General features: G+C 39.5%; 1 protein-coding gene across 4 annotated transcripts in view; it reads right to left on the bottom strand.

The window, feature by feature from the left end:
- The window catches only part of ESYT2 (extended synaptotagmin 2), a 71,472-nt gene that overhangs the window by 7,818 nt on the left and 37,211 nt on the right, over nt 1-26,443 (bottom strand). Inside the window, exons 8-20 of one of the 4 annotated variants that reach the window (XM_063125875.1) lie at nt 22,473-22,593; nt 21,035-21,211; nt 19,203-19,285; nt 18,321-18,369; nt 17,073-17,162; nt 16,158-16,253; nt 13,602-13,703; nt 9,994-10,056; nt 6,667-6,741; nt 5,683-5,769; nt 4,727-4,876; nt 2,364-2,749; nt 902-1,000 (exon numbers count right to left, since the gene is read on the bottom strand). In XM_063125875.1, coding sequence (XP_062981945.1) covers nt 902-1,000; nt 2,364-2,749; nt 4,727-4,876; nt 5,683-5,769; nt 6,667-6,741; nt 9,994-10,056; nt 13,602-13,703; nt 16,158-16,253; nt 17,073-17,162; nt 18,321-18,369; nt 19,203-19,285; nt 21,035-21,211; nt 22,473-22,593 — 1,578 coding nt within the window. The remainder of the gene's footprint in view (nt 1-901; nt 1,001-2,363; nt 2,750-4,726; nt 4,877-5,682; nt 5,770-6,666; nt 6,742-9,993; nt 10,057-13,601; nt 13,704-16,157; nt 16,254-17,072; nt 17,163-18,320; nt 18,370-19,202; nt 19,286-21,034; nt 21,212-22,472; nt 22,594-26,443) is intronic. The other 3 variants (XM_063125877.1, XM_063125886.1, XM_063125895.1) reach the window with 3 other exon arrangements.

The raw sequence follows: 26,443 nt of genomic DNA, 5'->3' as shown, positions 1-26,443 counted from the left end.
TGTCAAGCTAGCCTTCCTGTATGCACTCCTGCTTCAGCTCTCCCTTTCCAATTGCCTGCCTCTATATGCAGTTAACTCTCCTGCTTCCTAGACAGAGGATTCTGGCTGGTCGGAGTTTGTCACAGCTGACTTTCAAGCTGAGGCAGCTGGGAGGAGAGTGGAGTGTTGATGACATGGAGGGTTGTCAACAAGCCACATGGAGAAGCTTCCCTCTCCTGACTGCCTTCTCAAATATGGGCTATTGGCGTTTCTTCTTGGGGGTCAACATTATTCAGGAAAATCTTAGGAATAAGGCCAGAACATTGTATGGCTAATGGAGTATTGCTTCTCTATTTCTTGCTCCAAGTCTTATTAGACCGGGCTGGATGTGTATGTATGCACGCACACATCCTGCATGAGCATAGAGTTTTACCCTATAGATTAGAGGCAATAGTAAACTAAAGCCTTTTCTTTCCTGTCACATTAATCTAAACTTTAGTACCAGACTGTAATTTTCTGGTTTACGAGTGGCAATTGCATGAGCTGCCTGTACCTCGAAACAATATTAGTATCCTAGCCATGTAATTGTCCTTCAGGTCAAATGGCCTGATATCCATCCATATTCATGCCAATTGCATAAATAATGAAGCCTCTGTAAATGAGTTTCTAGTGTTACATGATACACTTCTAAATATGGCTGATGGGTATTAAAAATGCTTGCCTCTCTTGAAGACAGCAAACGTTGTAACAACAGGAAAGCCAACAACAGATATACATTTGGTGAATACAGGTACATGTAATCCTGATCTTTGATTGTTATTCTACTCTAATTTGTAGTCTCAGTTCTCTGTAATTTCAGAGAGTTCTGATATATTGGGAGAGTTTTTGCTCCAATATATAGAAGGCACAAAATTATACTTACCTACATGTGTGAACCACAACCATAAGTTTGTTTCTTTGTGAGCTGTGACGAATTGTTAACTGAATCTGCCCCAGAGGAGACTGTCCTAACGTTGTGCCACTGTGAAAATCATAATATTAGCAATCAGTATTTAGTTGCCACAGGGGAAACAGTTCACATAGTTAAGCAGACAGCTCTTTCTTTTAGATTTCCTGAAATTTTTTATTTCCCAGAAGTAAGGATATGAGCTTTCAGTTTCAGAAGTTATGTTACAGTGTTGTTTAACTCATCTCCTCTTCCAGTGCACACCCAGTGGAGAGTATATCATAGCACAAAGTAGAAATAGAATGTACATAATGCACATTTGCTTTCAGTTTCTGTTAGTTAGGAACAGCATCTAAATCATCATAATAAGAAGAGTAAAAATATTAAATTTATCTTCCATACAGTGGAGGGTATATTCAAATATACAAATGCAGCATACAAAGCAATTGCTGTTGTGTGTAGATGCCAACAGATAGCAAGAACTGGTGTTCAAGGACAATTTTAAGCAACAAAGGCTGCTTATTATATAAATATGTCTAAGAAAGCTGCAAACTATACATTCTCTTCCACTCACTGGCTTATACATGTGAACGGAGAAACACGTCTTAAGTTCTGAAAAGCATGATACAGAGAAGTTACCAGGCAAGACAAAATTTCAACATTAGTTTAAAAACTGATCCTCACTAGATCATAGAATCATAGAATAGTAGAGTTGAAAGGGGCCTATAAGGCCATCGAGTCCAACCCCCTGCTCAATGCAGGAATCCACCCTAAAGCATCCCTGACAGATGGATGTCTTAGACTTGGTCTTGAAGGATGCAGCAGTGTGCCAATCGAAACTGAATATATTTTATATAGGTAAATTTTTCAGCATGCTGACAAAAGGGAATATAATTTTTTAAAAACCCAACTCTTTCCTTAATTGATATCCTCTCTGGTGCTTTTACATTTATTACAGTAGTAATAAATGTTTTCATTAGATAATATTGCACTTGTCAATTTATCTGTGCACTGGGTTTTGTTCCTATTAATAATCCAAGGATGCCAGCCAGCCAGCGTCTAGCTGCACAATCCTTATTTTCAAACACAAGTCCAGGTTTGAGTTTGTAATTAAAATAATGCAGTCATTGTCAAAATTTGACTGTACTTTTTGAAAAAGACTCACTGGCGGGGTTTTGCTTTATACTCAGGCCCTAAATAATCAGTATATTTGGAAACGTGAAGGAATTTTATACTGAGTCATCTTGGCTCCTTTGCTCTGAAAGCACATTGTTGTTAGTGTATCCTAGTTGTCCTGCAAAACAATGCCCCATGATATGGACTATGTAACACAATGTGTAAAGGGATCATGGCTTCTGACATTTATTTTATAGGCTTGGATATATTCCCTCCAAGCGCATGACTTCATAGCAATATAACAAAGAATTTGGGACTGTACTTTTCAAGTTGTCTCAGTCGCTGCCGCAGCTCCTGCGTGGCAATGGGTAGCGATATGTCCGAAGCAATACTCGGAGTAGGTTCTTTGACAGATAGGTGGCTGGGTGAATAGCTCAAGTTGGAGGCAAGAAGACTGGAGGAACTTCTGCTGAGATCCGTTGGCCATTGAGGACTAGGATTTGAGGGGTGGCTTTTTTCAACCACATCAGTCTTTTTATCAGTGTCTGTTGCTGTGGAAGCAGGGGGCTTGTTCAAGTCAACTGCTGGAGAAATGGGAACCTGAGGCTTGAAAGAACCTTTTCTTGCATCTTTGGAAACAGAGGGCCTCTTCACTTGGGCCGAATGTTGGTGGTCTGGTGACCTCTCTTGCATTTCAAGAGAAAGGATCTAGCAGCCACAGAACAAAGAACAGGACATTAATTCCAGAGGAGAGCTTCACATGCTGCTGAATTAAGATACAAATATTGCAAAATCCACACATAAAGAGTGGAAACCTATTTACATAGGCCTGGTTCAGACAACACACTAAACCATGCTGCTTAACCACAAAATAGTTAATGGAATGCATTAAGCTGAATGCATTCCCTTAACCATTTTGTGGTTAAGCAGCATGGCTTAGTGTGTTGTCTGAACCAAGCCAAAAACAGATAACAAGCAACCAATTCAGGTCCAGACCTGAAGTCTAGACAAGACTGCTTGGAGACTACTTTGTGAGCCAAACAGCTATTCCTGCTATCGGTATTCCTGCCATCTGTGCAAACGGTTCTGTAAAAACATCCCTGAAAAATCCCCTAATGCGATCTCTTTCAGAGAGAGGTTTGTGCAAGTAGAACTCTTGCCACTCGCCCCCTCCCCCCACCCCACCCTCCTCCATATGGTGGGAGTAATCCAATTGACTAAGCTTTAGGTACATGCATTCTGCAGCAAAAAACCCATCTCTTCTCTTCCATGGAAGTTTCTATTGCCCATAAATATATTAAAATTACACAACAGTCCAGCCCCCTCCATTGGTCAAGCACTGGCTACTTTTTATTCTGTTCAATATGCTTATAACCCCTGCCGCCAACCCTTTTCTCAATCTCCCACCATCTTTGTTGAAGTTACTACTTGAACACAATTACTTTTGAACTTTATAGATATTTCAGATGTTATGGAGAAAAGTAGACAAAGACAAGAATGAGGGAATATGGGAAGTGAGTTATGTGGATTTCACCTGTAGCAAGATATATTGGAGCACCAGACGCCATTTGGGGCACAATGGGTAAGATTTAAAAGGTCATCTGGGCTGCTACCTTTTTCATACAGTGCAGTGTACGAACTAGTCCTAAGTTCAGAAAGAGATTCCATTTATTTGCAACATTTTTGACCTTGCAATTTTATGGGGAAATGTTTCGAATTAAAAAAGCATTACTAAAAATTAGAGTTACTCATTCCAGTTACGGAGCTCCCTGTTTTTCTAACACAAGACAGGAAATTGCCTTGTACTAAATTAGATTATTGGTCCACCTAGCCCAGTATATATATGGAAAGCAATCTTCAAGGTCTTCAGGCAAGTCCTTCCCAATCCTGTTAACTGAGATGCTTTTAAACAGAGATGCCAATGACAGAACCTGGAACCTGCCTCATGCAAAGTGTGTGCTCTATCACTGAGCTCCAAAGTATGGAAGACTGTGGCCTTAGCTAGACCGGGCTTTATCACGGGGCGAACCCCAGGATCGTCCCCATGACGCACAGGGGATCCCGGGATCAGGGAGGGTTGATCCCTCCCTTGCCCTGGGATAGAGCCCTCCCCTTTGGGCCCGCTTTTTCCACAGTCTTGGGTGCCCGAGACTGCGGAACGTGTGGCCCGTTGCCGCGGTTTGACCCAGCTCCATGCAATTCAAAAACCTACCTTTATTGCACGAGCACAATGCGAGATCTTCCCTCCTCCGTCGTTAACTATCAGGTAGGTCTAGCTAAGGCCTGTGTGTCTGCAATCTTATTTTGAAGAATGTTTGCTTTTTCATTCATAACTCTACATAGAAAATCAATAATGGACGGTAGTTCCCAACTCATTATGCAGGGTTGAATCCAATGTCACATGAGCAACCCCCATCAAATCTGTTCCATAGTGTCCCCAACCCTCTGGTGAAGATATGGTAGGCTCCAAGGAGGGGAAATCCATTCCGTCAGCAATTTCTCTTGCCCTAGTGGAATGAAACTATTGGATCTAACCCACAGTGCTGTAAACCTCTTCCCCATCCCTTGGAAACAAATCACATGGATAGTAATAGGGTTTCTTCCTTCCAAAGACAGGAAATACAATCTGCATATTGCTACCCAATTCTTAAACATATATTCATTTAGAGAAATTTTATAATATACCCTGAGAGCAATCTTCATGTTTACAGTGCTGTTTGGACCAGAATTGCTAAGATGAAATCTCTGATGCATAGTTAGATCTTCACTTGCAAGAAGTTGGCTAAGAGGAAGCTTAAAATTTCCCAAGGAACACTGGTGTTGTTCATCCTTGACCTAGAGAAAAAAAAAAAGGGGGGGAAGAGGAATTGTTACATTTAAATTTAAGGCCTTTAAAAAAAATGTCATGCTTCTTACTAATAGTTATTGATTGCATGGGGAAAAGTCAAATTATTAAACCATCCTAATTCTATGAAAAAAGGCAAATGTCTGCTAAGAATGAATTCAAGCAAAAATGCTGCTAGGTACCTTGAGTTTCCCTAGCGAAAAAACCCCCAAAACTTCAAAAACAAATTCCACCACCACTAATATTAGTTGAGTTTAACAGTGATTTTATTTGTTTTTATAGTTGTGGCTGTAGTTTATTGCCCTCCACTCTCCATGCACCCAAAAATTCAGCTCCACAGAAAGCCACCTTTACTATGACCACCAATAAGTACATTACAGAAGCTATTTCAAATCTACTAAATCAAATTTGATTGTGCAAACTGTTCAGCTTTGCCAGAAATAGGTTTTTCCCAAGGCAGTACTACCATTGCTAGTTCAAAGAATCAAACACCTTGAAGCACTTGACACATTAAACACATTTATTGTGGTTTATACTTTTGTGGGTGAATCCATGTTCACATATAGCATAACAAATTTGTAAGTCCGTAATGTGCTGCAAGATTTCTTTTTGCACAAACATGGCCACCTACCCTAGGGAAGTTGTTACCATGGTACTTTAGGCATTCTACTAGACAGGGAAGGAGGAAGATAACCCACCGATATTGGAAGGCATTTCTTAAGGGACAGCAGCTGGGAATGGTGTAAAGAAGAGAAGGCAAATGCCTCAGAGAAGTAAAGAGCAAGGAACATCTTACCTCAACTTCTAGTTCTTGCCGTCTAGGATTGTGAACAAAGAAAGTGAAATTTTCTTCCCACACTGGTTCATTGGTCTTGTAGCGAATCTATTCAGGGGTAAGGAGAAGTCTCTATTAAAATTCATGGCTAAAACAAGATAAACTTACACCAGAGGTGGGGAACTTTCCCCACCAAGGGCTACATTTCCTTGGGAGTAACAGGCCAAACAGCAGTGGTAAGTGAGGCCATGAAGCTCACTAGCTGGTCTTGACCAAGTCACCATCTCTTAACCTAATGGTTCTGAGGAAGACTAAACCTTTTTTATGAGGACTTGGGCTCTTTGAAGGAAAAAAATAGATTACAAACATGATAAATGTACAAATCGTCAGCCTGGGTTACAATACAACTTGACTTCTTTTTAAATACAAGGAAGAGTACTGATGAGCATGTTACTGTTGACCGCCTTGAGGCCCAGTATTGGGCAAAAGGCGGGATACAAATGAATAATAATAATAATAATAATAATAATAATAATAATAATGATGTAATATGAAATCCTCTGGCAAGAGACATCGGAAGGAAGTTTTACTGAAGACATGGGTCTTGTAAATATATGGTAGCCCCAAGTTCTTGATCAATAGGTTGATAATACCGAGAAGGCTGCTGCTCCAGAACTAGCAGTTGCTTAATCAATTTTGACCTTCTTTGCCACTTCTCTCTCTCTCTCTCTCTGAATACAGCTTGCCAGTCACCCACCCACCACGCACAGGATTAGGAGAGGAAAATTTCACATGAAGTTGGCCTTTCAGTCCACAATGGCCAGCAGTTTGATTCACATGAAATCCTATATAAGGAAAACATTGTATGGAATGTCACCAGGTGTGTGTTAGCTCTTTGTCTCCTACTGAGAAGCAGGGTGACTACAAACATATCTCTTACTTTTGGTTGCAACTACATGCTACTTTTATGACTAATCAAGATAAATTCAGGTGGTAGAAGCTTACCTTACTTTCTTGTGCCTTATGTCCGAGTGTCAGTAAGACAAGGGGGTTGGGGTTGCTGTTCAATTTCTTTCCTGACTGTAGGTGAGGAAAAAATGACACTCCTTTAATATATTCTTTTCCCACCTCCATCGCTTTAACAGTGCTTTTGAACCCCTCCCTCCATCTCCTATGCATTATTCTTTACTCCTTATGAATCTTTATATATTCATGGGAAATTTATAGGGCATACAGTACCCACAATGACCTACCTTGAAACATTTTATGCATGATACTACTAACAAACTAGAGTTTCAGACCCTTTTCCATATTTTCGCTATATTTTTTTTAATGAAACTGTTTTATAAAGTTCAACCTCTCATCCTTTAATAAGCATTCAATCCCCAAAGCCAATGAAGCAACATCAGAACAAATAAATGAGTGTTGCAATCTGCATGCAAATGGGGGTTATGGAGGAAGCGCAAGCTTAGAAAGCTTATTTTTATATATGTATGATGGAATATAGGCTTAAGCTGTAGGCCAGAATAAGAAAGTGTCTTGTTCTGAGCAGTAAAGAAGGTATGCTATGATTTCGTATAGGGTTACCCAGCTCTTACTAGAGACTAACCATGGGCCTTCCTAGACCTGCCGGCTTATGCCGGCAGGGAGGCGGAGCCGAGGCGTGCTAACGTTAGCGCGCCTCCCCCACGCTTCCAGACGGCGGAGCCGCAGAGAGGACGCAAGCCCTGCGGCGTCTGCCATTTTTTGTTTGTTTGTTTGTTTAAAGGGGCCGCGGGTGGCCCGAAGACTCCTGGAAGGTAAGGGTGTTTTTTTAAAAAACCGGGGGGGGGGGAAGGATGGCAGGGTGGGTGGCAAGGGGGTGGCGTGCCGCAGCGCTCCCTCTGTCACCCGCCGCCCCCCTTGCCACCCACCCTGCCATCCTTCCCCCTCCCCTCTCTTTCCCCCCCGCCCCCGGGCCGATGGGCACAGCGCTCATACGAGCGCTGTGCCAGGCCGGTCCGCGGCTTTTCGCGGCTCCTCGTGAGTAAGCGAGGAGCCGCAAAAAGCCACGGAAGTCTCCACACTTCCCCCAGCCCCGGCCTGAGGACGGAGCTGGGGAAAAAGCGCGCCATAAGCGACTTTGCTTATGGCGCGCTAGACCAGGCCTCACTGCAGCCTGCCGCCGGATTCCCCTGTGCGTCATCTGGACACACAGCAGGGAAACCGGGTTGGAAGGCGAGCTAAGGCCTGGTCTAGCAAGGTCCCATGTGTCATTTTTGAGCCTTGCTCACTAGTTCTTTAGCATTAGGTCAAACTGCAAAAGTAAATAATGACTTACAATAATTTCACAGAAATTGTAACATTTCCCAGTCATGAATATCTGTTGATGTGCTTTGCATCAACTTCTCAGAGAAAAGCTTTCGTTAAAAATAAAAGAAGTTACAGTGGTTAATCGGAAGCTTCTATTAATGCAGTTATGGAGATTGTTAATTATTAATTTGAACTGGGACTCCAGAATAAAATTAACACAATTAAAACTCAAGCTAAACCATGTTAGATGAAGTTAGAGGGCAACAAACATAGATTTTCTAGTCACAGAAGCTTTTGTTTGGAATTTTTAAAGTAAGAGCAACTTGAATTTAGTTTTAATTGCTATACAAGCTTTCCCTAACATTCTGCTTTTTATGATAATTCTTTCTCACTGATTGAAGCTTAAACTTCTAGATTGGGAAAGTCATGCAATGTGTTCTGAATCTGATCAAATTAGATATTCTTACTGGAATTCATCTTCAAGGGTGTTCCATTTCTTGGACCAATACTCCATTTAAAAAGAAATATGTAAGCAACATTGTTAATCATCTGTAATGCTCAGGAGAATAAAAGGAGACTGTCTTTGATCCTCTGAATACCACTCCCCACAGAATATGCCCCCCCCAAATGAATATCCTGCCTTTTAGTGATCACTCCATTTCTGTAAGAAGTATAGCTCTGCCAGACCTCAATCACTTGCCTTTACTAGATATAATTTACTGTTTTCGGAACGTCTTGGCCTTTTGAATACTTCCTCTTATTTCTTGCTATTCCTAAGTTTTCCTTTAACTACTCTCTTTTTAGTCTCTCTGAACACTTCAATAAGAATCAACCATGTAATTTACCAGAAAAAAGAAAAGAATAACCAAAATATCTATTTTTGCAGTTTCCTGAAATACACGCCAATATAAAATCCTTCTCGATAGAGGACATTTCTCTGTATTTTGCTTTTCCAAGGACAGGAACATTGTAAGTGTTTGTGTGCATGAGGTAGTGCATAAATATTCCAGGAATATTAAACAGGAAGAAATTATATGGCCGTACAACAGTAGTATATCTACAGGGACCTGCAAATTTTGGCTGGGCTTGTTCCTAACAGCCAGAGGGCAGGACTCATCTCTCACACGACTTTCTCCACACAGAGAGGTTGGTATATTTGTTTTATATCTGCTTCACAGTTCGCTTGTTCACAGGGGAGGAGGGACAAGTGGTTGTGCGTATGTTCTTGTGGGTGCACTTGAAGCAAGCTCATCACTTCAAGTGATGAAACTGATCCTGTGTCTCCCCAGAACACACAGGCTGGCCTCATTCTGTATTTCCAACATTTATATGGAGTACTTACTCCTATGGTAGAGTATACTGGAGGCTCCCCTGCTATTGTCGCCCCTGACAATTTGTCATAGGAGCATAGGACGCTGCTTCATACCAAGTCAGACCACTGGTCCATTTAGCTCAGTACTGTTGACACTGACTGGCAGCAGCTCTCCAGAATTTTAGACAGGGATTTTTTGAGCTCTACCTGGAGATGCTGGGGAACCTCGGACTTTCTGTATGCAAAGCAGGTGCTCTACCACTGAACCACAGTCCCTGCCCTATCTATGCAGATCTCTGCCTATTTGGAGAAGGGTGCTCCTGAAAGTAACATGTTGGAATTAACTAGGCTACAAAGTGCGTGTCAATTTCTTTGGCTCCTAGTACTAGTTTTCATAATAGGACTTCAGCTTTCAACAGAGCTTTCTAAGGATATACCTGTTTGATAAGGTGCTTATCCTCCAAATTCAGCAAATCTTAAACTGTTTGCTAAATGGTGACCAAGGAACTTGTCACATTTCTGGATAAAGCCATAAAAGGGCTCCAATAGCTTTACATTGCTGCTGTCACTATTGGGAAGGATTCTAGGAAACCCCTTGACCTTACTTCTTGATACCAGGCATTATGTCCTCCAGCACAAATTATACATTAGAATATCTATTTGTTGTAGGCAACCTTGTGTCTCCATTTAACGGTGTGACTTTAGATGGAAAGCTATATTAGTTTTACCTTTAGGGCTTTCTGAACAGCAGACTTCTTCAAGGCGTCTGGATTATAATCTAGGGGATTATGCTTTTAAATCAGAAGAAAATGAACATACGAAGGGTTAATAGACATGCAACGAAGTAGTTCCACTTGGTTAATTAAGGACAGGACGACAGGAGACGAAACAAACATTCTCAGAACAAAGGAAAAACAACTTAAAAAGTTATTTCAAAATAATCTTACACAGCTTTTTGTTCTCATTCCATCTTTAATTCCTACATTCAAATTTCAAAAAGCCTTTCTTGCAGTAGGGCTAAGATTCTCCACCCACCATTGTTATTCTCTTCGCACAAACTCTTCAAATTGCTACAACACAATGTAAGTTTCTTATTGGATTTGGAGTATGAGTAGTGGAAATAGGAGTGGTTTAAACCAGATTAGCCAGCCCTCTGACGATTTCCTTTAACTATTTCTCATTCTATTTCAGTAAAAACTGTGTTATCCTGAAAGTGAACTAGGCAAGCTATTAAGCATTAAAGCAAAATTGCAATGCTACCAGTTGAAGGGGAGAAGGTCTTTGTTTTAGCAATTAGCAGCTTTTAAACAAATAAAGCAGGTGTTCAGGATTCCACGGCTTTAAAAAAACAGAACACATTGCAATGGTTAAGTCCTGTTTAAAAGCCATGACATCAGGTTGTTTAGGAAGAGTGTATCAGTTGCTTTGCAATCATGCTATAACCCAAAACAGGAAGAGCAAATTTAATTACTTTGTCCCCCAAAAGGCAGTTTAATAATTCAATTTCAAGAATTTTCCTTATTTTCTGCAGAAAAGATATTTTGTTATGAAGTTGTTAGTCACATCTAGTTGTCGCTATACTGTTTTTTGGTGTAGCATGAGATTTAGGCCATAGCTAGACCTAAAGTTTATCCCTGGATCGTCCAGGGGTCAAACCTGTTCATCTAGGTGACACACAGGGGATCCAGTGCTCAGGCAGGGGCGAACCCTGGATGATCCCAGGATAAACATTAGGTCTAGCTGTGGCCTTAGTGAGAAAGGGAATCATGCAGAAATTGATAGGAGGCCTAGAGAATTGAGGGATGTAGGAGTTGGGAGTGTTGTTTGATCCTTCCTTAGGTGGATAAAAGAGAGAACGGGCACAGGCTATAAACTGTAAATAAGAACTCCTTAAAATATGTTTATTTTACAGGAACAAAAGTAACCCAGGAATCACACTCAAGACTGGTCAGTTTGAGTTAGCACTCTTTTCCTAAGGGAAGATTCTCCCTTTAACTCAGGAAAATGTAAACACATGTGTGCCATTGGCATCTTGGCCTTATATTGTAAGAATTAAGCATGTGCAGGAATTTGGCCTCTCTCTATGCACCACCTGTGAACCACTGAGAATAGCTGTGTGCTTTGTGTATACCCTAAAACAGAAAGATTGCCTGTAAGTGCTTAAAAACCCCCACAAACCCACAAGTGGCTTTATGTTGCGCTTATGTTTGCCTACAATGGAAATCATCCCATCTTTTTTCCATACTGGTTCTTGACATGCAAGGTTTAGTCCTTGATTGTTCTTGCTGCTTCAATCGCAGGAGTTCACAAGCGCCATAAATATGTTAAAGTTCACGATCATGCTGAAATTTTGCCTCACGCTACTTTTAAAAAAATCTTCCCAACTTAGAATGAGCACTGTAACTGCTTTAAATCAAGAGAAGGCAGTAACATCAGAATAAAAGCAACTGATGGCAGAAGGGGAAGTGCAGTTTGCATGCCCTTGTCATGCAAACAAATAGAAATATCTGCTAAGGGAGCTTTAAATTATAAGAAGGGAAAGGGGTCAGTCACTTCTAAAAGAAAAGACAACATGAACTCCACTTTAATTTGGGTCAAGTTGCTGTAATATTTTTTTCTGAAACAAACCTTCATTAGCTATAACAAGTTATCCCCACTTAGGCTCATGAGGCACAATTCTGTTGGCAGAGTGAAACCAGGATTTGGTGACTGGTAGCAGGGCATGGGATTACATGCACTCTCCTCCCATGTGTAAATTTCTTCATGACTACATAGTTTCAGCATTACACATGACCAACACCCACCTGGGTTAAACACAAAATTGGCTATGCTCCAAAACTGACTTTGAGAACCTTGCATAAAGTTGGTTTCTCAAAGTAAGCTTAGAAGTAAACCGAGTCTGGCAATAGTTGGATGCAATACCAAATCCAAGTGGTGCAGTGTTGAGAGTTTTGCATGAGAGAGGGGAGGGTTCGCACAGTCCCATGGTCTGCTCACAATCCCTAAGCTTAGTTCTGCTGTGTCCCAGAAATAGGCCATAGTATATCACCCCTACCCCACATCCAGCCAGGTAAATCTCTTGTTTAGTTAGATGTTCCAAAATGTTACACCAGGTGCAAGACTAAAGATGAATAAAGCAAATTTGAACATTTACTGTTTAATATTCACATATGGTCAGAAGCTCTAGGTGCTGCATTATTCAAATAGTGAGAAAAGGGGTGAAGGCCATGGTGATATTATGAAATCAAAATATGATGCTTTCCCCTGTGTTGTTAGTATTACTGGCTGTTTATGAAGCTAGCTAGCTTATCTCAAACATAAACATCTACATGCTTCCAAATTCTTTCAGGTTGTATTTAGCATATGTTTTGAGACTGAACTCAATATTCTGTGTTCAAGCAAGATTTCCAAAGCTTTTGAAAACTTTGGAGAGAAAAAATCAATTCACTTAAGACAGTGACTTCAGACAAATTATGTTTATGTTGCTTGAAGTGGGGATTTTCTGCAATTTTCTGCTTAGAAATGAAAGTCTATGTATGTCTTATACTCACAAAGACAACACCTGTAAAGAGGAACCAATATCAACAGGAAATGTGTCCAAAATGATAGATTACTGTTTATAAAGCCAATAAATGCAGAAGGACTGACAAATAATTATACAGAATATGCTCATGTAAAAATAGGCTCCTGATGTTACAATAATGAAAGAGTGCTAACTTTAGGCTAAACTTAATGCAGACTTTTTTTTAAAGTTTTGTTTATGCAACTAAGAAATGGTCACATCATTTCATCTTGCAGCCTGTGAAAGCATATCCAGGCCTTTCTTGGGTTTTTATTTCTCAAATGTCAATATTTCTCAACTGATGTTAATACATATTCTGCAGGGTTATTCTTAATGACAAAAGGGCATTTGCTGTAACTGTGCAACTTGAACCAAATGAAGGAGATTCCAGCCCCTCACATACACCACACCAAATACTTGCACTTCATTTTCAAAGGAATCACAAAAGAGGTTGACTCTTCGAATTCATGACAATTTCATTTCTCTGCAAGCAAATGTCAGCATTTCGTCTAGCAAGTCACATAGATTAATGGATAAACATGCTATTCTTTGAAAAGGCTAACTTAAAATCAGCGAACTTACCTAATAAACTAAGCTGATAATACAATCTGGAAATGCAGTAAAAAGTATAACAATGCACGCTTTTAAAACCATGCATGTAAACAAAAAATGCATGCTCCACCATTCCACTATTAGGGCTAAGTGGGTTTAGTAGCACTAATCCACTCTGGCAAGTTAAAAACGAGAATATACATGTAACACCCAAGAACTCACAAATAGTGCTCTATAGAGTGAGGTAGTATTTTCACAAAAGACTAGTCCCGATGCTCTCCTCTCTTTTAAGTATCCACACCCAAAGTTTCCCTCGTAGATACTCTTTAGGAAGATGGAAATGGGAGAAAGCAGAGAGTGATGGGATTGGGGCAGCGTGAATGCTCAAGCAGCTTTACCATTAGCACAGTTAAGGAAAACAGTCAAAGGAGTCTGAAATTACTGACTGGCACACACACAAAATGGTTGGCACGTCAGGATCTCTTTTCATCTCTTTGTCTCATCTTATTAGCACTGCAAGACAATTACTCTCTATTTGTTTCAGGCACAACAAGATTAAAATAAAATAATAATAATCACATGACCTTTTAAACAAAACCTTGTTATACTTTTATACGAGATGTCAATGAAGCAATCCGTACACCATTTGATCATCTACTTGCCATTTTGACACATTTAAAACTAAATATGCAGGAATTAGTGGTGTAACCTCTTCTTGAACAGATTCAGGGCCTATCTGGGTGAGAAGGAAGGTTCCATCTCTTCTAAGCAAATGTTGAAAATCTTACTAAAACTACAACAAGCCACTACTGTTTACACATTTGGCTCAAGTTCTGTTTTTCCAATATTACCTTAAACATGTTTCTGACTGAAAGGACCTTTGAAGTATAAGGATTTCCACATAATACAACTTTCTCCACTACATAAACAAGTTAAAAGGCAGACCATAGAGTAAATTTGAATAATAATTGTGTGGCATCAGGTCTTACTGTAACTATACGCACTATCATTCCCATTTATAGTTGTTGTTTTAAAAAAATATGTTTGCTGTTTGCTACATATATATCCTGGCTTTTCCCCAAGGAACCCAAGGTACATGATCCTCCTCATCTCCATTTTATCCTCACAACAACCCTTTAAGGTAGATTAAACTGATTATCAGTGAAGTCACTCGGTTAACTTCATGGCCAAGTGGGACTAGAACCCGGGACTCCTAAGTCCCAGTCCAACACTCTAACCATTACAATAACTGACTCTTCATACTGTCCATCATCCTATTTAGGACCTCAGGGCAGTGAACAACCAAAATCAAATCATATTATAGGAATAATAATAGAACAAAAATCCACAATTCTTACAAGTGATTAACTTGCCTGGCTAAATAAAAATCTTTGGGTTTTGGCCTGATTTACAAAGGACAGCAGCGCAGGTGCCAGGTGAACCTCTTTAAGGAGAGGCTTTCATAATGGTGAAAACACTGCTGAGAAAGTCCTCTCCTCTGGTGTTGAATAAAGTACCTCTGATAAAAGAGGCACCTGAAAAACGACCTCAGTAGAAGATCTCAAAGTACAGGCAGATTATTAGTTAGAATACATTTTACATCTTGTCCCAAAGTTGCTGATCAACCTGCCATTCCTGCAACATGCATCCAGAAAATAGTCACCAGCACTTTAGTACCCACGTATTGTAGCAAGTTACTTCCTTGAAATAAGAATGGTTTTATAAATTGCTACATAGCAAGTATAAATATTATAAGCTTCAATCTTAACAGTTGCAGTGAAAATGAATCACAAAAATGTTATTTAAAATGCATTATTGGTACACAGCATTGTTTAGAGTGTAAAACGCCCGCACTATGAGATCACCCAGTTATTATTTTGTCTTGAAATTACCATTAGGATGTTAACAAACCTGATTCATTCTAGGATCTATTTCTGTAATTTCATCTTGCCTGCTACAAGACAGAAGGCAGGCAATCTTAAGGTGTTTAATAAGTCTGCCATCTCTGCAAAAGGAAGTTGTAAGTGGAGCCAAGAAGCAGGGGCAGTCTCTAATCCAACTTAAGTATGTGAAGAAGTCCATTTCCCATCAACTGAGCAACAGTACCACTCAGGATAGAATGTGCCTACTACAGGAGAATGAATAGCAGGTCCCAACTACTCAGCACAGTACAAGCTAATGTCGAAAAGGTACAGTACAAAGGCAATTTTGGGTTCTTTTAACTTAGCTTTTACCGGAGAAGGTAGCAGTGTCTTTCACATTCACAGAAGGAGAGTTTCAGTCATGGAAATGCGCCTTCCATGAATGTGTAACCCTCCTTTTGTTCACAAATGAAAGGATTCAAAGTAAGAGTGCACAGCACTGCAGCCCCAATCTTAGAACCTCACAAATACATGTCCCAAATATCTACTATTGAATCTAAAAAAATATTCCTAATCTAAACAAAGTTGGGGCTGAGGGCTGCCTAATTCCCTTTTATGGGACCATTCAATATAAGTTCTTTACAGATCACAACTTCAGCAAAATATATTTTGGGACTTATAAAAATTGTATTCCAAAAACCCAAAATTAGAAGACCAGCACCACAAAATAAATTTAACCAGAATGCAGGTTTGCCCTAAAAATATTCTAATGTTACAGAACACACATGAAAATGTAGTTAGAAACATGGCATAATGTGGGTTAGTGATGCAAAGTGGCATAGTAGTAAGCAATGTGCGACAGAAGAAAGATTAAAGAATCATTCAAGAGAACTGTCATTACCACGAGGAGACTTACTGGCAGATTTCTTGCTGAATCCAAATAGAGAATAAGCAATGCTGATGAAAGCCCATCATTGGCTTGGTCTTTATCAGCTCTAATGCTTTTTAGCACCTAAAATTAAAGATGTATAATACAAAACATAATTATCCCATTACAAATTCAATTATTTTGTACATCACTTCTAAATAAAAACCAAAGCGAGTCACAGCATGCATATTAAAATGTAGCAATACACAATAAATACAAGCCAATTCAAAATAATACTCTTACTTTATATCAAGGAATGAGAAAGCAAACACTCATCTAAAAATGTTCTCATGTATCTCGGAATGTATGCAAGGCTAGACACAAGTGGGATTTCCTGGGAAAGGAAAAAACCCAGAGACATTTTCTGTAGTTACACTTCTAGGATCTCCCTTCCTTGAGAAGAAGGGCTCTGTTCGCAGAATGCCCCTCTGACTGATTTTTTTGGGGATCCCCCTCCAACAGTACCATTCAGCAGGGTCTCCTGACTCTGTGTAGCATTTTCAGTGGGCTGGAGGGGCTGCTATGCTAAGAAGGCACGGGAAAGTTCACTTCCACCAGCACAGCTGATCCTGCTTAAATCTGGCTCCAGCCCTGCTTCTCATAGTAGACGAATAAGGAGCTGTCCTTCACCACCAATCGTTGTGTGTGTGTAGGGGCCTACATGAGAAGCAGCCTTTCTTAAGAGATTCTGAATACTATTTTTGAACTACTGAGTCAATTTCTGATTATTTATAGCCACGGAAATCCTGGTTGTTATTCCCATGTTCATTTTAAATAGAGTGTGAGTGGAAGAATGTATGTGTGTGCACACAGGCATATATAAATACACAGATCTTAATTTTTAAGCTATTCAAATGGCCTCAACTTGTTTAAAATTGTGACAGTGCAATATAAAATAAATACCTGGTCAAGGTTTTCTGCAGTAGGCATCAATGTGAGCCATTCGAGTTTTAAATGTAATTTTCCTTTGGAGACTTCATCCAAAGGAAACCACTGTAAGCAAAGTCAATAAAATGGGTTGAGAAACAAAACCACTCACTAATAAATTAACTTATCCTATTATAGTTTCCTGGTCCATGAAGTGAAATACCACTGATACAGCATAAACGACAGTGGAAATTACAGAAGACAGCTATGCTCTTTTTAAAATAGCTGTCATGGTTTCCATTCTTCCCTTGTATTCAGTCTATGCTCTAAAATGACTTCATATTAAAAGATCTTATAATGACTGGCCTATAATAATAAAAGAAAAAGTGTGTCTATCTGTCTTACACTGCTGCAGCTCCCAAGACCATGAAGCGTACACTCTGAAACTTGGCATGTATGCTAAGGGGGCCCTTGGGCTGTGCACCTCCAGGTTATTTTGATTGTAAAACACATTAATTGATTTTCATTAATTTAAATGTGTCCATGTTGTTGAAGGTTGCAGTAACATCAGCCACTGGGATAGATATCCCTAACCAACACATATCTTCGCAGTGTATACAGTCTGAAGCCAGCGGAGATTAGTAGGCTGAGGAGAAGAGCTTTACGTTTGGCCTCTTCCATGATGCAATCCACACAGAAGGGGGGGGGGCTCATGGGAATGGAGTGGACAGACCCCTTGCTCAGGAAGCTATAGAGGTGCCATTGGGCATGGCTTCACTCAAAGAGGGCAGACACCATGTGACAGCTGGGTAAGTATGCTTTAAGTGACTGATGTATAAAAACGAAGGACAATTCTAACTTGTGTAAAGCCAAGTCTATTTGCTACCTTTTATAGCACAGCACTTGCAATGTCTTGCTTCACAACACCCTAAGAAGATTTATCAGGAGCCAATCAATCATCCCTTTTGTGGTCTTTTTCTACCTAATTACTACTGGCTATTTCCACACACTGTGACCCATGCATGCTTCAATTTGATCACTTAAGAATCTCAGGATCATTATAGTTTGCCACCATAATAAATTAACACTCAGGATAAGTGCTTTGTGCCTACAATTCCACTGTTCAAGGGCGGGGGGGGGGGGGGGAACTGGCAACTTGTATCTAAGTCCAGCAAAGTCTTTGAAGTTTGAATCTGGCGTGTGATAATGCACAGCCAGCTGACCACTATCAGAGTATAAACCCACCACCACTCCTTTCCTTGGAATGAACAGGTAGAGACTTACCTCATCTAAGTAGCGCACCTTTTCAACCTCAGTTAGGTCTATCATTAGACTAGGAGAAGAATGCAATGCATTAAAGGAATACCATTATCTCTACTATAAGACATGAAACTAGAGTGGGAGCAGAATGGTGAATAAAGGATTTTAAAAAGATGATGGGAAACCTAATCATATTTATAAGCAGTATGAGCAGCATCTAAGCTGTAATTGGCAGGAAGTCATTTAGAAAGAAAGGAATTGTTTAGGAGATATGAAGCAAAGGGTAACTGTCCATTAAGAGCTGTGCATAAAAAACAGCAGCATTTGCAATTGCTGGATAGGAGATGGAGATTAGGTCCTTGAATTGGGATAAAATATTCTAAGAGGGAATAAACCAATGCATGGTTTTTGAGATGGTAAAGAAAAAGTTTTTACAGTCATTCCTTCCTCAGGCACATATCTGATAGTTAAGGCCAGACATATCATGTTAAAAATAAAGTAAGAGATAAGGCACAGTAACTGGAACCATTTAGTGTTACCTCTATTACAATCAACATTTATTTGCTTTCTTTTTAGGGAGCAGGCATTTTTTTAAAATGCCAGGCACAAAATATCATGGCATTTTAAAAAGACATAGAATTTTATATACGTTCATAACTGCAATTAAACTGTATTGGAGAGGCTAGCTATTTTCCTTCTGTGCCCTGAGTTTAACTGTCCCTCCCCTTTTATTTATAGAAATACAGATTTTGACAGTAGCATGCTAAGACAGAAATTTAGGACTAAAGACATAAAGACTTAAACACAGGAGACCTGCATTTGTAGCTATTAAAATTCAGATTAGAAAGAAGTACTAAACACTTTGTAATTTTGGCAATAATAAAAAATATCTCGCCTGGGATTTACCTTCCCAAAAAGTCATCCTTGTCTGGATCTTCATCAAAGAGCTCAATCTCCAACTCCTGTCCTGGGTGCTCATACACTAAGGCCTGGAAATATACGAGTTAGCAAGAACAGTCTGGTCTATTCAACATAAATATTAGGTACAGCTTGCAGCCTATGTCTAAATTATACAAAATATCAGTTACAACTGAACTATACAAAACAAGTAGAAAAATGCTGAGTACACACAGACAAGGATACTGATATACTGCTATCATTTACAATATTATAGATAGATAGATAGATAGATAGATAGATAGATAGATAGATAGATAGATTAAAAACAAATAATTAAAGCCAGCTCTTTCACATCTTCTTCCTTGTGGAAGGAGATGTTCCACATTGCACTGATAAGCCCTACTCAGGCATTCCCTGGTCCTCACAATTGCAATCACATGAGGGGAGAGAGAAGGGGCATGTTCCCTGCCCTTCCCCACTCCATCATGTCCCCATTCCTGGCCCTATAGTTTGCGGCACACTGGAGGCTGAACTTCTGCAATGGGGAGCTTTTTCTACTCATGTAGGCTCCCCAAATTATCTAGAAGCTTGATCTTCCAAGCTTCTAAATTGTACTGTGGACCTACATAGGAAGAGCAGGCTCCCTCCTGTGCGTGGGGTGGGGTGGTAGGGGGAAGGAGAATGCCTGAAGACAGCTTACGTGGATTAACAGTTATGGACAGAAAATAACTGTGAAAATGTCTCAAAATACCACTCTGCAATCTCTGCCTCCTTAAATAAACCAAAAAAAACCCTGACATTTCATTAAGTTAATTTATAATCAGTATGCAAACAGACGATTTGGAGATTAAGAAAGCTCCTTCAAACATTACTTTTGCCCAGCTACAGAGAATCTTGATCCTCATGTACAAAAAGTCATATACAGTACATGAACAGCCACACCGTTAATCTGCCATACCAAAAGCTACACATGCAGTCCCTTAGGCCACTGTTATAAAAGCTACAGAACTAGGCCAGAACATTCCAAGAGACTGGAAACATCTCCCTTTTGGTTTACGCCTGGCTAAAGCTGTCACAAGATAGGGTTGAATCATTCTAAAGAGCAATAACTTGTTTGAAAACACCAAGGGGTTATAAATATTAGAGGAACTGTGTTACATCTCTGTACTGAGAGGGTCATGAATACAATCCAGAGATTTCCTCATATTTAGCCAGTGAGGCTGACCACTAGATGACCCTACCAGCTGTAATGGATATTATAATCTTCGCAATATGTTACAATAATTTAAGACCAAATTCTAATCTTGGTGTCTGCTTCTTGCCTCATCCTACTGATCAATGTAGCACATACACAGAGCTGCTGTCTGCTGATGGGTTCAAATGAAATGCCAAAGCACAGTGTTAGGCTATGTGAATGAACTCCGTGCTAATTTCCTCTCTCAGTTTTGATTTAATAGGAAATCACAGTTTACTCAATAAACTTTACTGTTACAGCCAAGTTGGGCACACTAGTGTTTTCATGGTTCAGATCGAACAGAAAATTACTACTAAATCACAAGTGATAGGAAATCAGAGCATGCAACGAAGGTATAAGGAGGAAGACAGCATGCAGGAACACAGGGCTTATTTATGCAGTAGTCTGCTGTGCTCGTGTTTGTAGCAATCCATGTACCAAGAGAAGAAAAGGTAGATGTGTGTGTGGTTTGGGGGGGGGGGAGATTCTGGATCTCTCGACCTAAGAAAAAGTAATATAACAAATCAGCCCTGACGGCCCTAGAAGTACTTCAGTGAAATTTGAGGAATGTAGCAAAATTGGTCAGTAATTTAAGGATTTGTACCTCATAAACTTCATTCCATTTTGGATTGAGATTTTCTTTGATGACTTTAGTTTGGAAAATTTGATTACCCACACGAATGATTCCATAAGGATCAGACTTTCCCTTAACAAGTCCCTTTAGGTAAGTATCTTTTCCCTCAAGATCCTGAGCTTCAATGAAGTGTATCCTTAGCACACCCTGTCAAAATGCAAAAACAAAAAACAAAAACAGTTATCCATCATACAATGCTCAGGGGTAAAGTATCATCACAATCTCTTTCTAGCTAGAAGAACTGGCCATTAACTGGACTGAGTTTATCCTAATAGGCCACAGCTCATAGGGCTGCTTTGAGTTAGTTGCATAGTGCCACAGGCCTAGAAAGGTAATTCTGTTCTAAGGACAAGTGCACATAGGTTTCTATGACGGAATGGTGCATTGGGATGGTTTTTATCAATAGAACAGAAATAAATTCATGATTTTGTTGTTAACTCTTTCAGCTTGGAGGCCGATTAACTCTGAAAAGCCCTTGAGGTGCTAAAGCTAAGCAGGTGCAGACTTGTTCAGTAACCTGGATGGGAGATCAATGGGAACCACATGTAAGAGCAGGATAAAAAAACCTGATATGAACACAGTCTGAAGATTTAAACAAAAGCGGAAAGAAGTGGTGTCTCCTCTAGCTGCTCAGTTTATCCAAGATGACCCAGTCCACATTTTTAGCCATCTTATTTTTGCTTGTATGAGATTCTTTGATAACGGTGCATTTGATTTTGTACTGCCATTCTACAGTTTCTCCATTTTAAAAGTTCCCTACAATAAGCACCATATTAGACAAGAGGAAAACCTATGGAAGTTAATAGTCGTTAATAATTTTGTTTAAATATAAGCCACAACTTTAACATGGGCAGGAAATTGAAAATACTGTACCAGGATGATCCCTAGGCTCAGCCTAGGTTACAGCCACCTAAAGTTAGAGATCAATGATACTGGGCTACTTTGTGTCTCAGGGCCCATTTATAATAAGTGCAGGAGTAACTTCCCCATGGCTTCTTCTACGTTGCCATAGTAATGTTTAGAAGCCCAGAATCACATGAGTGGAACCAGTAGAGTGAGTCCTACCCAGTTACCTGATGATCAGTTTGGAAGGACCAACCCAACTGGCCTCATCCATATGGCCCCAGGCTTCTGAAGAATATCATGGTGGAATGGAGGGAGAATGGAAGAGAATCCTATGCTGTTGTGAAACCATATGAAGGAGTCCTGACTGCTACACATAAAAGGCACATTAATGAACTGTTATCTAGCTTCCAGACGTTGCTCTACTTACATAGTTTGTTCAGCATCTAGATCTTTAGAAGACTTAATAGTTATTCTTTCATGAATTAGAGGGATTCTTCAAATGGTACTCAAATGGTATTGATGAACACTGTATTATTTCAGAACAATATGCTAAAATTCTTACCTTTGGTATAGGGAACCGCAACTGAGCAATCTGCACTTCACTGACAAGAGGAACAGTGATCCGATTTGGAAGCACCAGGTAATTGGATATTATATCTAGTATTATAGTATCTGATAAACCGCTATCAGGGAGAAAACATGAACAAAGTTACTTTTACATGCTGTCAACTATTTAACAGTCATTCTCTTTCCTGGTGAAGTAAAAACCAGGATTTCTGCTTATGGTTTTATAGTTGGAAAATTTCAATTCTTTGATTTATTCATTCATGATAGTTATATTCCTCCTCATAACCAAAGTTCTCTGGAATAGAAAAAAGTTTCAGGCAAGTTGGCAGCATATTCACTTTTCCAGTATTCTTAAACTTCCATTTAAAAAGCAACAATCAGATGTACAGAGAATGCAACAAATCTACATATATCGGCAGACAACCCCAAAAAAACATTCTGACCCATTTATATCTTATTTAGCAGTCTGGATTAGACCTCTAGTCATGAAATCTGGCTTTTTGAAAATCCTGGATTTTCCCTTCTCTAAGATTGAATTTGAATCATCTATGATATTGTGCAAGCCAAAATAGGATGATCACACTGTCTATGTGACTCGACTGGCTGGGATTGCCTAAGGAAGAAAAAAAAATGGAAATCAGGGAAAACAGCAGCTGTGAATATGGAAAAAAATGTAATCTGGATCCTGATGGAGACAGTGGTGGTGGATCCCTCCTCTACATCCCTCTTTCACCCAGATGACCTTTCATGGGGGGGGGGAGGATTTGACATAATTCCTATTGCTACTTGCTTTGTTCGAAGAGTACTATTTGCATTTATTACACCGCATTTACCACCCGTCTTGCCCTCGGTATACATAAAATGTATCCACCACTTAGAATCCACAAGGATCTCAAAATGGAAGCAAACAATTAAGTCCCAAAGTTTACATGGACCCCAGCATTATGCTAAATGGCCACAAGATGGAAACAGTGACTCAGAATAAGGGGAAGGCCTAACCAGCTTTGTTTAGACATTCATTGCTACCAGTGTTATCTTTGTTGAGTATAAAAGACTGTTGAATAGTGTATAAGATTCATTACTCCAGGTTATGGTTTCATACATTATTATTGATGAAGCAGATGTTAGCTTAATGTGATCCATGTGTAAAAGTTAATCACTTCACTTTCGTAAGGGCCAGCACATACAAAATAGGCGGTTCTAAGGCAAACTAAACAACTATGAGTTGTTTAATTGTGGAAACCAGCTCTATATAGTGAAAATTAGAACAGTGTGCCCATCTATGGAAGAACTCTCTTTCCTCAATTTTTGGATGGTTGCAAGGTGATGTGGGTAGTCTGCATGTGGCAAATTAGGAATTAATGAAACACACCACTCATTCTGATCAAGAATCAATGTTGTTGTTTTTCAAAGACCAATTATCAAATATTAAAACTAATTCAGCTCTTTCCACATCTGCAAACAGTGTAGTCTTTCTATACACAGTTTAGTTATGTACTGCAACACAGCAGGCAGGCAAAGAATAAAAAGAGATAGTTCCATTAGAGTCCACAGGAAAGGGCATGCCTTTCAGCACCCATCTAGCTTAAAAATAGCTGTCCTTAAGAGACTGGATGTTTAGTAGACTACAATGGCCGCAGAGAAGCTGAATGCAGGATGAAGAACAGAGCTAGGTGTGTATTTGCATGCATGAATCTAATGGGACGTAAAAGACTCATAATTATTAAATGACAGTGATAAGAGCAGGTGAGAGCATAGCATTCCTCCCTGCATCAAAAGTATTGGTTTTCAATGGACCCTCATAATATTTAATCTAGCCCAGTACCTAGAATAGGTTCAGAGGAGGGCAACAAAGATGATAAAGGGACTTGAGGACAGGCTGAAGGAATTTGGAATGTTCAGTCTGGAGAAAAGGGGAGACATGTTAGTAGTGCTCGGGTACATAAAAGGGTGCCCCAGGGAGGATGGTCAAGAACTATTTTCCATTTCCACAGAAATTAGGCCCAAAATAAAGGGTACAAGTTACAGCTACCTAGATTTCGATTAAACCAAAGGAAAAACTTCTTGATGGTAAAATCTGTACAACAGTGGAACAGTCTACCAATGGAGATTGTGGGTTCTCCATCTCAGGAGGTTTTTAAGAAGTGGCTGGACAGCCACACCTCGTGGATGGTTTAATTGGTTTTCCTGCACATGCAGAGGGTTGGACTAGAAGATTTTTGTGGTCCCTTTCAACTCCACAATTGTATGATTCTATGATTTTTATTGTGGTAGCAAAGATTCAGACTAAGAAAACATTCAAGTTTGGTTGATATAAGTATAGTTTAAACAGCAGCAAATACCATGGATTTGTTTTTGTTTTTTTGGATTTTTTTACTATGGAGTACAGTTCGGTTGCAGTTTTGGGGAAAGTCTTCCAACACTTGTTTGTCCACAGTTTGCCATGATTTACTTCCACCACCTCCAGAATTAGTACTACCCAGAAGTACTGACAAGATTTAATCAAAAGCTGATATTCTTATAACAGCAGCTGTCTGAATAACATTAATTAGACTTGTCTTTGGTCATTTTAAGGAAACCTATTTTTACATCTGCTATCTTGTAAAAGGCAGGTGCCAAGCTTGACAGATATTTATTCCTACAAACAGACCTCAGAACTACATACAGCTTCAGGGTTAAATACATGCAATTTATGAAGTACCTAATTTTGTGCTAGGCTGCCTAGGAAAGTTTTAAGTTACTTGCATTTTATAAGTTCTACACTTTATTCAAAGGGACAGAACACAATTACTACCTCAGTGTTTCTGATCCATTTGAAATCATACCAAGATACTAGTAATAATAAAATAATTTATAAAACATTCAAAACCCATGGGCCAACATTACAAAGGATTTAGCAAGTCACCCAGGCTTTTTAAAGCATAGGGCATTGCCGCTCCACTTACACAATTGACATAGCACTAGTGTAAGTGACCTTTAGCAACTACGCCAATAGCATAAACTGGCATGATGGGTTTCCCAAAAGCGGAATAGCAACACTGCATTTAGCATGCCTAGCAATTCTAGGCAAGCTAAATGCAGCAGGAAAGTAAGAAGGAAAATTAAATAAAATGGCATTTTCTATGTTTTGTACATAGAACAATTATTCTGGATTTCTGGACACTCAGGTAGTCATGTCCTAAAAGTGAGGTACTATAAACCATCAAGTGCGATTTTGATGCAAAGATTTCTGGAGGGGAAATTCCCCAGAGGAAAAACAAACTCAGCCACCAAAGTCAGATGTGCTTGAGTTTAAAGATCAAATCCGCTGACTCAACAGCATGCATATAGCCACTACACAGTGAGTAATTATGCAAACACCTGTGCAGGTGTTAATACATCTGCTGGGAGCACATCATTAAATGCACAGCAGGAGAAATTGGACCAACAACCTCCTCACCAGTGGAAGTGGTCACATACTGGCTGCAAGTTATAATTAGAAACTGCAGGGATGTTTCTGCTATAAATTCATTTAAGAAATTTAATATTTGCATTTTTATTCCCATGATTCCTGTCAATAGGCAGATAAAAGGGAAAAAATGCAGCGGAGATGTGGCAACCTAATCAAAGACTTTACCTGTACATTGCCAGTATATTTTCTCCCTTAAAAGTATTAACCCATCAGCTTACGAACTTCTGACTCAACAGAATTCATTGCATTTGGTGGTTGCAATAATAATAATAATAATAATAATAAAAAAAAAGAGAGAGAGAGAGAGAGAGAGAGAGAACACACAGTTTTGGCCTGAACATTTTACATTCAGAGTCAGATTTTCCTAAGTGATGAGCTCTAAGAGAAAAAGCATTAACTAAGAGCAAGCACATGATTTCAGAGCTTACGGTACTGGGTGGAGCTCTACAAGCTAACCTCAGATATTCATCACCTCAAGACTGGGACTTCTCTGACTGCAACAAAACTAGAATGAC

This window comes from Elgaria multicarinata, chromosome 1 (genome assembly GCF_023053635.1).
Source record: "Elgaria multicarinata webbii isolate HBS135686 ecotype San Diego chromosome 1, rElgMul1.1.pri, whole genome shotgun sequence".
Taxonomy (NCBI): Eukaryota; Metazoa; Chordata; class Lepidosauria; order Squamata; family Anguidae; genus Elgaria; species Elgaria multicarinata.
This window is presented reverse-complemented; position numbering and strand designations above follow the sequence as displayed.